Source organism: Acipenser ruthenus, chromosome 10, assembly GCF_902713425.1.
Source record: "Acipenser ruthenus chromosome 10, fAciRut3.2 maternal haplotype, whole genome shotgun sequence".
Taxonomy (NCBI): Eukaryota; Metazoa; Chordata; class Actinopteri; order Acipenseriformes; family Acipenseridae; genus Acipenser; species Acipenser ruthenus.
The window spans coordinates 35,949,331-35,962,759 of record NC_081198.1 but is presented as its reverse complement, the minus strand read 5'-3'; the positions used below and the strand labels follow the sequence as shown (position 1 = coordinate 35,962,759).

At 37.9% G+C, this 13,429-nt stretch overlaps 1 protein-coding gene across 2 annotated transcripts; it reads left to right on the top strand.

Annotated features, from left to right (window-relative positions):
* The first annotated feature begins 2,799 nt into the window (after positions 1-2,799).
* Positions 2,800-13,366, top strand: LOC117414260 (caspase-8-like). Of its 2 annotated transcripts, XM_034024093.3 has the most exons (10): positions 2,800-2,988; positions 4,456-4,780; positions 5,708-5,813; positions 6,428-6,563; positions 7,888-8,000; positions 8,649-8,697; positions 8,952-9,016; positions 9,321-9,453; positions 10,778-11,300; positions 12,770-13,366. In XM_034024093.3, exons 2-10 carry the CDS (start codon positions 4,488-4,490, stop codon positions 12,897-12,899), a joined length of 1,548 nt encoding a protein of 515 aa, XP_033879984.1. In that variant the 5' UTR covers positions 2,800-2,988; positions 4,456-4,487; the 3' UTR covers positions 12,900-13,366. The 2 variants fall into 2 exon arrangements, with proteins under 2 accessions (XP_033879984.1, XP_058888096.1); XM_059032113.1 differs by having other exon boundaries at positions 2,800-4,780.
* The last annotated feature ends 63 nt before the right edge of the window (positions 13,367-13,429 follow it).

Genomic DNA, 13,429 nt, shown 5'->3' with positions numbered 1-13,429 from the left:
AGAAAACACTTCTGATAGTAACATGCGTACTAAACTATTACAAAGTAATAGTATATTTATTCTGTAGTAAAATATTATGAATACAATATAAAAAAGAATTCCAGTAATGCTTTTATTAACACAGTTAATTTAGTATTATTTCAAGTTATTTAGTATTATTTCATTTGATCACCATAACCCTAGGCTCAATCCTTACCTTAACCGGATCATTATTAACAGTTGTTCCTGGTAAACAGGGAATTCTAGGTGATTACCCTTATTATACAGTGGAATACTGGTAATTGGAACCTCAGAACTGTCCTCCACCAATCAGGAAGTTCCATTCCAGAGCTCTACCAGGCAGCAGATGTCCGCAGAACCTCTAATCAGGGTTCCAGTGCTTAATTGTTCCCTGGTTAATATGAATCATTATCAGAAAGTCTTACTGGGATCTATTCAATGGATCTGCACAGATTCTTGTAATATGACATCTTTGTGTAACAGTTATGAAAACCAACATCACTTGCTGCACTGGGAGCCTCTAGATAGCATGGTCACAGTGATAAATGCTTTGTACGTAAAAATATCATTAGAGTGAAAATCATACCTTCTCTTAGCATTTTGACATTTCCTTTTCATGCGGCTGAAAATATGTTTTTTTTTTGTAATCCTATAATATAGCCTGTTGTGTTTTTAAACAATTCACTGTTAAAAAAAAAACCCAAAAAAAACCCAATGACTTCATTTTGGTTATTTATCCTTCTATTAAATAGACATATTTCTATTCTAGTCCTCTTGGAGAAAGACTACGAATTCCTCAAAAGTGCCTTTTGTATACTTACAAGGTAAGGCGCCATTTGAAAGAGCATGTTTTTGAATGCCAGCCGAACTGTAATCTAATTTCAGGTCACCGAGGCAGCACCCTCATGCAGACCCAGGTTATGTTGTTGAGGTAAGCACTACATACTACACCAGATTCAATACATGAGTACTGCAAATGATGCTGGACACCTTCACCTGTTCCCAAATAAACAGCTTAAAAGTGTAAGTTTAGAAAAGGGAAAAAAACAATAACATCGTAATATTCACAACTTGTTTTCTAAGCCCCTACTCACTTCCTGTTTTACAGGAAATAGAACCCCTCCTGACCCCACATACTGACTGTACTCTCATTTATTATGTGCATCACAGTGTGCGACAGTAAGGCCAAGGAAGGGACTTATTACATGTAACACAGGAAGTAAACATATATTGTTGTAGTTTGAAAAAAAAAAACTTCCTGAGTCTGCAAAAAATATACTGTATATCAACAGCAAAACAATAACCTAAAAATATCTATGCTATAATTGGAGGAGAGAGATTTGAACACCTTGGTTCAGCCACTGTTCAAGGTTGATTGTTTCTTTGAGCTCATATACAATGACCTCATCACACCCACAGGGGTCAGTAGTCTCCATAGTCACAGTGAGACTGCCTGTTACACTTAGCTGCACTCTGCCCTGTTTCTCAGTCTGCTCTCATTGCCCCATGTCTAATATCTGGATTTCTTTCCCTAACTGTACAGTAAATGGTCACTCTTTGGAAATGATTGTACGCAGGAGGAAATGGAGTCAAAGTGGTTCAAAAGAGAGAATGACTGGAGGGTGAAAATTGAAAAGGAGAAAACAATCTTCAACACAGTAAGTGGTCTTGTAATGTGAATTTCTCAAAACCACTCTTTTCCCTGGTGTGAAGCAAGTGCAAAGGCGGTAAAATAATTTTAAACAGGAAAAACTAGCAAGAAACTACTTCACTATTATGCAATCACTCCTTCCTCTAACTAAGGGCTTTCCTGTTTCGTACTTAACAGAAAAAAACAAAAAAAACGTAATATTATTATTATTATTATTATTATTATTATTATTGACGAAAGGTAGGCTGATAGAATCTGAACAAAACTATGAGAAGAAAATCTCAGACATGGATAACCGATAATGCACATTCCAAATGTGTACAATTAACATATTAGGAAACATATGTATAATTTGGTCAGTTGGTGGTAATATACAAATGTAAGACATGTCAGTCTATGTTGGGAAAGGGAGTCTTAATTGTCCATCCTCAACAGCATTTACGGAAAAATGTAAGCTTGACTTGCAAACAGTCGGACGAGCTACAAAGACAGCCTCAATACACCCCAAGATTATGATAACCTAAATAACTTGCTAAATGTCCTTAGGAAGTTTCATCACAAATCATACAATTGAACAAGCATGATGCACATATGCCTGCCTCCAATATATTCCCTGGGAAGTATATGCAACCCCATAACTATTAAAACACTCAATAGTGCTGAATTTAGAAACAAATAAGAAGTATTTTTCAATGTTTTTAAATGTGGAAACTGAAAAGACTTCTAGTCAAAAAGTCACTGGATTTAAAATGCTTCTTTTAGTGTTTGTAGATGCAGAATAGATCCCCAGAAGTGAACAAGTGGCTTAAATGGGAAGCACAGAACTGTCAGAAAACTAGTGGCTTTATTGTAAACCTCAGTCAGGCTCATGGTGTACAGCTGTTTACACTAGCAGGGAGGGTTCTTAACAATACAAAAGTCTACAAAAGAAATTCCCCATAGAATTTCCAATCCTACTAGATTATTGCACCATACTGTGTTCTACGCTGTAGCAGTGGTGCTGTTAGATAGCAATGTGACCCTGCCTTGGGCGGTATCCTCTCTTGCAAGAGTGGCAGAGGCAGCAGATCAGACTCATGAGCAGGAAGTGAGTCAGCTGTTTTTGAGCAACCAATGACAATGTGTTTGCCCTTTCCTCCCTCCTCCTTTGAGGAACTCAGAAACTACTTTAGATAGTCAAGAGCTTTATTAACAACAGCTACTGAGTTAACTTACCAGGACTTTGGTAGTTTGAATTTGTCTTTTTGTTAAATATACTTACATATATATGTATGTATGTATACAGAGGGATTCACTGCTGAGTTGGGAGCTTGTTTCAGTGAGCACCACAATTAGAAGTAAGTACACTTTATACGAGTTTTCTTTGAACTTGGTTTAGTTAATGTACTAAACCTAGACAGTTTGCTATGCCTCCACATCCCACTTTTAACAACTTCTCCTTAGATCTCCTCATGGGTAATAAAAAATGCAGTAAGAGATCATTAATTGCTGATATTGTACTGTAAATATTGACAGAAAAAGTGGAGCAGATTTGAACACCTTGTATGACCCTATATTATTCATGTAATGTGTGTACCAAAGACGAGAGAATAGACAGTGCACACAAACCTGCATACTATATAAGAAAATACTAACCTCTGAACTGCTGTTAAATAGACACATGCATGGGGAGTTACTTTTTTGGTTTCACTTTCCACAGTGGTATCCCAATAGGCAATGTAATGTTGTCTGGGACATTTAGTGCTGGTTTCACAGACCCGGATTAACACTAGTCTTGGACTGGTAACATCAGGTAGTCCAGGCTTAGTGCTGTTAGGATCTGTGAAACCAGCCATGAAATAATCTATTATGAATTAAAAAAAACAGGCATTAATTCCAGTTTCACACTGAGTAGAGATGAATCAGTTCAAAATCCAAAAAAGTGTCATATTTTATCAAAATGTCACAAAGAAAACATGTGAAGCTTTACATTTTACACACTTTTATTTATTACACTTACTATAAAAAATATTTGTTTCTTGGTTTACAAAATGAACACAATAGGGTAATAACAGGTGAAATCAGGTTTAACCATAATTTTTATCGGGTTTAACACCAAAATCAGAACCCCTAATTATTAACTGAATACTTTGCTAAATCTTCATGTTACCGCAGTGTAGTTTCTGCAGAATGATTTTGACGATGGTGCTCGCAGGAAAACATGCATCTTTATTTCATTAAGTTTTCATCATACCATTTTATTAATGATATGTTATAAATAATGACCATAAAATTTATGGCAAGCATAAAAACATTTTATATCATGCAACAGAGAAAAATACATGTTTTTTTGTATTCTATTATAAATACCTAGTGTAGGTTAAATTTAATCTTAACATTGAACCCAGTGTGCCCTGGGCTGGATAGGGTTAACCGATAAGAATTAGTAAGAACACAACATAATTGTAATAGTTTCCGTTATGCTATAATCAGATGTGAACTTTGGGCAATGTGTATTTTTTGTTTTTTTGTAGCTTGTCAATACAAATTTAATATTAAAGAACTTTTCAGAAAAATGTTTTAACTCAAGGTATGCAACTGTTTGTGTATAAAAAAGATATCCTTTAAAATCCTTACATGTCTTGGGAAACTAAACATAGCATCAATATTCAAAATTAAATATAGGTATTAAAATTCAATTAGATACCAGGAGATGTCAAGGGCTAGATGTGAATTTAGTGTAATTTCAAGCCATGCCCGTGTGAATATTGGAATCAATAGTACCAGGACATCACGCTTCTTAGTATAAGTTTTTTGCTTTACAGACTAGGATCTGGGTGACTGGTAATCGTACACCATGGATCTTAGTATGCTTCACGAAATCGATGAGGATCTGGACTCGGAAGAGGTCGCAGCTTTGAAATTTTTGTGCCTTGATCACATCCCGAAAAAGAAGCAGGAGACCATAAGAGATGCCAAAGACTTGTTTATCAGACTGAAGGAGCAGGGACAGCTGGGGGATGATGACCAAGACATTGTCCCTGAGCTCCTCTACACAATTAGGAGATTCGACCTGCTGAAACTGTGTGGAACGTCCAAACAAGAGGTTCAAAACAGACTTGATACGTCCGGAAAGATAACTGAATACAGGTGAGCTCACAGTATTGCTGCCTTTCACTAGCACAGTGCGTGTTCCGTATGACATCATCACACCAGTGTGCTATACTTTGATGAGCTCACAAAGAAAATAAAGCGGTAACAATTCATTTTATAAGGCAATTTCTTGTTAACAACTAACTTACTACCACAAATTGTTTTGTGTTAATTCTCAGTTCCGAGTCAGTGAAATGGATTTAAATGTCATAAAGGCATTTTTAGAGAAGACTATACTTTTTAGTTGTTAATATTAACCACACAAAAAAACAACATTGTTATTGCAGTTATGTTTGTAAGAATGCAGTTCACACAGGTGGATCAAAAAAGTGCCCTTTTGGACAAAAAATGTAACTATTTAGAGCTTCATTCCAGCTCTCTCCAGGCAGTTTTAAAATGGTATTAAAAACACACCACATTTAAACATGAAAGGAAAAGCAAAAGTGTACCGTAACCAAGATGTAATTGTCAGTGGAAAGTAAGAAGTTGTTGGCCACTGGTTGGGTGCTGATAGAAATAGATAGTAAGTGCCCTGTGTATTTAGGTCAGCCACACATTTGCTTTAAGATGATAGTAGACTGTATCTTTGTCATGGATAAAAATAGGAAGAAACTTCACAAATGAGACCCTGCTTCACAACGGGGCTGTCATAAATAAAGATTCTGTTCTCCAAACTCCCCCCCCCCCCCCCCCCCCCCCCCCTCCGTGCTCTGCAAGACAAAATAAAGAAAAGCGATGAGAACCTTATCTATAAATGATAATTGCTGTAATTAGTATGATTACAAGTATGACCTCTTCACTCTTTCTACCACAGTATCATTGACAATCACAGCAAAATACAGCTTCCCCATTCATTAGGACTAGATTTAAAATAGCAATACCAGACAAAGACAAAAAATAAAAACATGTGTTCGTTATTTTTAGGAAAATGCTCTATGGCATTTCTGAAAATGTAACTACAAATGAAGTGAAGGCAATCAAATTCTTGCTGATTGAAGAGCTCCGCAGGTCCACATTGGAAGAAAACGCAGTAAGTATACAGAGACACACCGGACAAAAGCGCAAGTAAAGCAGTCAGATACTTGACCTTGTGAATTTGTGATTATCTTGGCCCAGCTTGTCGTGGCATTTTCTTAATATATCATTACTTACCTGTTTAATGTCCTGTTATTTGTGTTCTATATGGTTATCTGTGGGTTTTGTTTTCTGAATAGATCATTATTTGATTTTTAACTATTCCAGCAGACCAGTGTTGTGCAGGTTTCAGTGTGCAGTGCTTCACCTTTGAGCTTCAGGGAGCAGCACAGTTCTGACATACTGACTGACCCACCTCACCTTCCCCACTACTAATATTGGTTGGTGGGAGGCTTGTAAAACTTGCATCAGTATGTAATTGTATTTTCTGATAGGTTAAGAAAAAAGGGGTGGTGTCATAAGGGAAGCCTATATTAATTCAAACATGTGTATCGATCATTGATTCTATTATAACTTGTGCTTAAGGAAAATAGAGTACCCTGCTGCTCTACTGTATCTATTAAAATATTTGTTGAAATCACAACAGAGTTCAGAATCACAATTATTTCTACTCATGGATGCACGAAGGAGAGAAGACAGATAACAAACTTTAATTTGTGAATTCTACAGACTATACTGGAAGTGTTTGCGGAAATGGAGAAGATGGAGCTATTAGGAGAAGACGATCTGAATAGGTTACAATATGTCTGTGGTAAAACCAACAAAGACTTAGTCCAAAGGATTGAGGAGTATAAACAGAAACAAGGTAAGAGCTGCATACTGTATATACACACACGCTCCACAGTAGCAGCTTTACTGCTGACACAAGGACCCAGTACAAGAGGTTTGTATTCATTTTGGATGTCAGTTTTAGAGAACTGCATTCTCTATTGGCAAAGATGCCTAGCCAATCTTTAGAATTGTGTGGCTTTTTAGAATTAGTTACAGTCTGTTACTTTATTTAAAAAAATAATATATATATATATATATACACATACACTATGATAGTTCTTTAAAAACAGAATAAACAAATACCATTTCTTCAGTAATTGTAAAACACAGCAAGACATGTTAAATTTTATCTTCTCATGAACATGCAGATCAGGGGAATGTTTGCAATAGTCCTGGTTGCTTTTGTAACCAGGGGTGTAGTTTTGTTAGAAGCAGAAAGTGACTCATGGGGTTGTTATTGTACAGTATGGTGCCAGGTTGCCTTCAGGAGAATTACAGTACCAAAACTGATTTTTCAACCAGTGTGTAGTTATGTTGGGACCTGAATGCGTCTAATTTATTGACTGTTGCCAAGCCAGGGTGCCTTCAGCAAAGCATACATAACATTACTGGAGCAAGCTGATTCATACTGGGCTCAATACAGTACTCAAAGTATACATTCCCAGCTAATTGTAAAGCAATGTGTGTCTTTACAAACGTACAAAAGCCCAGTGTCTGACAGAACAGCTAAGACCATTCTGTGACCTTTAGAGTTCTGATACACTTGCAATTCCCTTCTTTTTTCAGAACAGATGGGTTAATGGGCCAGTAAAGTTCTGTTTTTCGCTGAGGATGGTACATTTGTTTAGGAGCATATTAACAGTTAAACATGGCATATCCAACCACAGTGCCACCTCTGTATACAAATGTACATCCCATCCCTCTTGTGGTGACCAAGGAACTAGGCCTTACAGTCTCCTTAACCTCTCAAATATAAATGGAAAAAAATGGGAATGACAAATGAAATAGAAATCTGCAGGTCACACAGCTGTCTTCACCATCAGACAAATCTTTGTGCAGATTCCTTATAAACAACCCTCTGTTTAGCAGATACAGAATACAGCACCAGCAGAAGGCTAAGCCAAATCACTGTCTAAGAAAAAAACAAAAGAAACTCCTGTTAAATCAATAAACTGTTCATTTTAAACACATACAAACTGCGCCTCCGACAAGTGTGTTGGGAACTCCATGGAAGTTTGACTGCGCGCCATAACACATGGAAAACAACACAGGTGCTTCATGTATTGATTGAATCCCTCCCTTTGTTTTAAATAAGATAAATACGTTCATATTTGATTTGATTTGATTTGATTTTATAGCTGCAAGGAACCAGACTCCCTATCCCTTTGACATGGGCCGAAGTGCAGCTTTAGTTCCTCCTAGCGCCTCCAGAGAAGATCACACCAGACAGGCTCCACAGCACTCCCAGCAGGTAGGGAGAGGGAGAGGGAGAGGGAGAGGGAGAGGGAGAGGGAGAGGGAGGGGGAGAGGAGCGAGGTGGATGGGGGGTTTGTTCATTTTGCTTGCTTTGCTGCACAGAGGAGTCAGCAGTGGCTAGTTCACAGCTTTACCTGATATACTGAGGTGCATCTGTACTTCACCTGGCCAGGGGGTGGCACTGCAAGTGCAGCAAAAGGAGTAGAAAATTCGAGGATAATTTTGGAAGTGTTCACTCTAGTGTTAAAAAGAACTGTAGAGCTAACAAAACAGTTCTAGTAAATCTTACCAAATATGTACAGTATTACCGGGCCCTTTTAAGGACTGGGCTTTTTTTTAATTTAATATTTTTAAAATTCCATCTTAATATATATTGCATTTGGTATTTTTTACATTTTTGGATGGTATTTTGTGTACCAGTGGTCCTCTCGCTTCCTGTCCATTTCAGTTGAGAGCCTTGTTCTTGTTCCAACCAGGTCTCCAGTCGTACTGGAATGGAATGGACTGAAATAACATTTAGACTATTATTATATTTTTGCAAATAGCTAAATATGCAGATTTGTAGTAAGGCATGTGTCCTTGTCCTAATAGTTGTTTTGTAGGTTTACATTGTTTACTTCATTTGCATTTTCCTTGTCTATAGTTTGGAGATCATGCACGTGACTTACCGGCCCAGCGATCTTCACAAAACAGTAAGTTTGGGATTTTGCGTGGTTTATTCTACAAAACCGAAATGACCTTTATATGCTATGTACAGGGTATTGATGTGAGGTACACTTGAAGAAACCTTTCTTAAAGCTTTTTCTGTCTTATTTTAATAATACAATTACATTCAGGTTTGGGTCTTTTTAAAATAAATACTGTATATTTTTTAATACTTATAATACATAAGTCACTTCTTGTCATGTCTGAATTTTTTAAAGCAAACTAACTTCTGTCTTTCCAGGTGAAGTCCCCCGGAGTCTCAGCCTTGATGCTTGGCCTGTGTCTGTAGTACCTGTGGACAACACGGTGATATAATCTAAATATTTTAGTATATTTTATTACTTAACAGAAGCTTGATCTAGTTAACAGAACAATGTGTGCTACATATGACATGTATCCTATTTGTTTGGTCCAGTGCTGGTAGAAACAAAAATTGTACATTGTACCATTAGGGGTCGTTACAAAGTGTACTGTCAGGTTACCAAGAAGCCATCTATTTCAGACTGCAAAGCTTTCTGTTTCAATGTTGGAATATTTACTGTAAGCAAAAAATGCAAGGATCGAATAGCGAGTACATTTGTACATTATTTATTCATATTTTATTTTGCAGCTTGCAGTTTATAAAATGACTACCAAGCCCAGGGGCTATTGTGTGATAATAAACAACAAGGACTTTGAAAGAGCAAGGCTGAAATTTCCTTCACGACCTTTGAAAGACAGAAAAGGCACAGATATCGATGCTGGTGAGAGAGCTTTTAACAGCACATTACTGTTTATCCCTAAACTCCATTCATTTGTTGGTTAAGCCACTAAAGAGGTTGATCAAATGTGGGACAACTGCAGTTTTTGCTAAATAATCATTGAAACTTATTATAATGGTAAGCCTCTATAGTAATACATCAGGAGGATATTGTTACAGGTTTTCCCTACATAGCAAAAAATGAATCTCATGTACTTGGATCGGAACTCCCTCAGGAGCTGTGCACTGGACTGAAATCCACAGCACTGGGTTTGCACCAGACAACTGCAGAAATGCTCATCACGCAATGGGCAAAAGCTTTTTACTGCGAATTCTGGAGAAAAACAAAACACTTCTTAAGCTAAAGTAATGACAAGACTGTTAAAAGTAAATGTCTGGGCTGTTTGTTGAGTCCTGTTGCTACCCCTTTACTGTGTATTTGGCACGTCTGAGTTGTAGCATCACCCTTCTGTTTGGATTCGATGAAAGAGTAAAGCTGTTCACTGCAGGAGCCTGAGCACTACAGGAAGGGCGTGGTTTACAGAAGAATCTATGAAAAAGACCTAGGAGTTTATGTTGACTCAGAAATGTCTTCATCTAGACAATGTGGGGAAGCTATAAAAAAAGGCCAACAAGATGCTCGGATATATTGTGAGAAGTGTTGAATTTAAATCAAGGGAAGTAATGTACAATTTACAATGCATTAGTAAGACGTCACCTAGAATATTGTGTTCAGTTCTGGTCACCTTGTTACAAAAAGGATATTGCTGCTCTAGAAAGAGTGCAAAGAAGAGCAACCAGAATTATCACGGGTTTAAAAGGTATGTCGTATGCAGACAGGCTAAAATAATTGAATCTTTTCAGTCTTGAACAAAGAAGACTACGCAGTGATTTGATTCAAGCATTCATAATCGTAAAAGGTATAGACCATGTCGACCCAGGGGACTTTTCTGACCTAAAAAAAGAAACAAGGACCAGGGGTCACAAATGGAGATTAGATAAAGGGGCATTCAGAACAGAAAATAGGAGGCACTTTTTTACACAGAAAATTGTGAGGGTGTGGAACCAACTCACCAGTAATGTTGTTGAAGCTGACACCCTGGGATCCTTCAAGAAGCTGCTTGATGAGATTCTGGGATCAATAAGCTACTAACAACCAAATGAGCAAGATGGGCTGAATGGCCTCCTCTCGTTTGTAAACTTTCTTATGTTCTTATGTTCTAACTGTAGAGAGGGGAACCCCACCTCCAGTGGAATAACACATTTCCTCATATAACTTGTGATAAGATAATTTAAATAATATTGGATGCTATTTCCTCCCCCTCCAGAGTATCTGACAAAGGTATTCAAGTGGTTGCATTTTGAAGTAGTGCAGTACGATGACCAGACAGCAGAGGAAATCCATTCCACTATGGAGAGGTACCGCAAGAAGGACCACAGTAGCAGGGACTGCTTTGTCTGCTGCATCCTCTCCCATGGATTGAAGGGAGCCATTGAGGGCACAGACGGGTGTTCTGTCCCCATTCGGGAAATAACCTCCTATTTTACTGGGAAAAGGTGCCCCTCTCTTACGAAAAAGCCAAAGGTCTTTTTCATCCAAGCTTGCCAGGGGCAAAAAATCCAAATGGCTGTGAAAATCCATGCAGACGGTGAAGGTCCTGCTTCACAACCGGAAACTGAACCAGAGCCTGAAGCAGATGCAGGCCCAGTACAGGTGGACACCATCCCCAACGATTCAGACTTCCTCCTTGGCATGGCTACAATGGAGGATTACTTATCCTACAGAAGCGTCTCCAAAGGTGCCTTCTACATACAGGCCCTGTGCAGGAATCTGGAGCAGCTCTGCCCCAGGTGAGTCCCGCAGACAGACCTACTCTACAGTATGCAGCGAAAGCAAGACCCTTTTCAAATAGTTTTTTTATAGGGACAGGGCCCTATATGAGAACATTTTTGTTAAGCTTCCCTGCGCACCACCCCCAACCACTAGATAGCTGTTTTAATTGGATATTCATAAATGAGCAGGTTTGACTTGTCACAATATACTTTCCCCTTAAACACTTGCTTTACCACAGCACACAGATGGAAATTCAGAAGTGATGATCCCACATTATACAGGAGGTGGTGTGAATAGGTTATAAGTTACTGTATACGTTCTAAGAGAAACAAGCTTTAATAGAAACAAGCATCCATACAAGAAAACATGTGCTCTGCAAGCTCATATATCATTTAACATAACCTTCAGCAACCACCCTAGTGACTGCAAACAGTAAATCTGGATTAATGTCTTATATTCTTAATAAAACGGCACCAGCTGGCAAAATATGTAACATATGTGTACCTGCCAGGCTGTATTGTCTGGGTTGTGTAGCTCAGGTTCTTTTCTCCCTGCTTTGAAGCTGCGTATTCCTCTGTCCTCACTGATTACACAGCAGGCTTGTTGTTTTTGGATTTCCTAATTAGGAAAGTAGTTTTCAGCTGTCGCTTCTTTAACAAACCCCTGCAGCTGACTGATTCCCCTGCAGTCTGACTTCCTTTTCTGAATCTGCTGTAGTCCAAGGTTGTAATTTTTTGGACCTGCACCTAATGTACATCCTGCCCTGCATTCACTATATATTCTTTAAGTAGTCGTTGTGAGTACTTTGTGGATTTATTATTTAGAAATAGTAAAGATTGTTTCTAATACTAAACTCTTTCTTTTTTTTGTATTTCTAGATATCGTTCAGTGTTATGGGTGGCTTTGTATTTTGCAGTAGTAAATTAATATTGCTAAGTGTTATTTTATCAGTATACTGAATTTGATAAATTCATTTGTTTGACATTTACAGTATTCAAAAATAAATCTCAAATCAATTTTAAATCCAAGTTATCTTTGTGAGTGTTATTATAAGCAGCGCCATTTGTGAGAATGTATCACACGATTTGGGGTTTGCTAAATTAATTTAGCAATATTTTTCCTGACATTTTTGTGCAAATTGTCACAATTTGTTATGCAGAATAAAGCCGTGACATGTATTTGATAATACATACAGTAGGAGCTGCGTCTCCCTGTTTGTTGGCAGGTGCATCAGTATCCACGACTTTACTGATGTTTTGTGAGAAAGTCTCAAAGGTGAGGTCCCAGGTCCCCAGGTGGCTCACCTGGTAAAGGCAAGCCCGGGTGTGCCGGGTGAGTGGAACAGACAGCCGAGCGCAGGTTCTCTTTGTGTCTGTGTGAAGTTACAAGTCTTCGCTGGGAATTCCGCTGGGAATGACTGTGCATGGTGGCGCTACACTCTACTGAAACCCAGCTGTTCATAACGATTTCATTTCGTTTTTTGTAGGAATGAAGACATTCTGAGCATCCTGACCATAGTGAACAGAGAAGTGAGCAGCGAAAACTTTATGAACTACAAGCAGATGCCAGAGCCAAGATATACCCTGACGAAAAAACTCCTCTTCCCTACGTCTTGAGTGTGAAAACAAAGCTGAAAAGAAGCAAACATAAAAATGTACAAAAAAAGGTGCTGTGATGATGCGAGGAACAGCTGTATATATTTATATATGTACAGAGCAATTGTTTATGTTGACTTCACAAAAAGGTGACACATTAGTCCAGTTATTAAAATAACTGTACTTAGAAACCCACATAAATAATGTCATTTAAAATATATATATTGCTGTAGACAAGCTGTGAAGTGCTTCCTGGTACTGTATCTCTATTCATAGCACGCTATGTGTACTGTTTTGAAAAATGTGCAAAGGCAAAGGCACATCTTCTGAGAGGAATAAAACAACATTTTAACTGTATACAACTTGCAAGAAACAACTTAGTAGCAATTAAATTACTGTTGTAACAGGTTTCTTTACAGTCTTCAACTGTACAAAACAATATTGTATTCCTTTCTGCTAATTTGGTTTAATAAAACTGAATTCAGTCATTGGATTTAGAGCGTCTATTCACAAAGCGCATGGTTACCTGTCAGAATTATATTCCATCATGT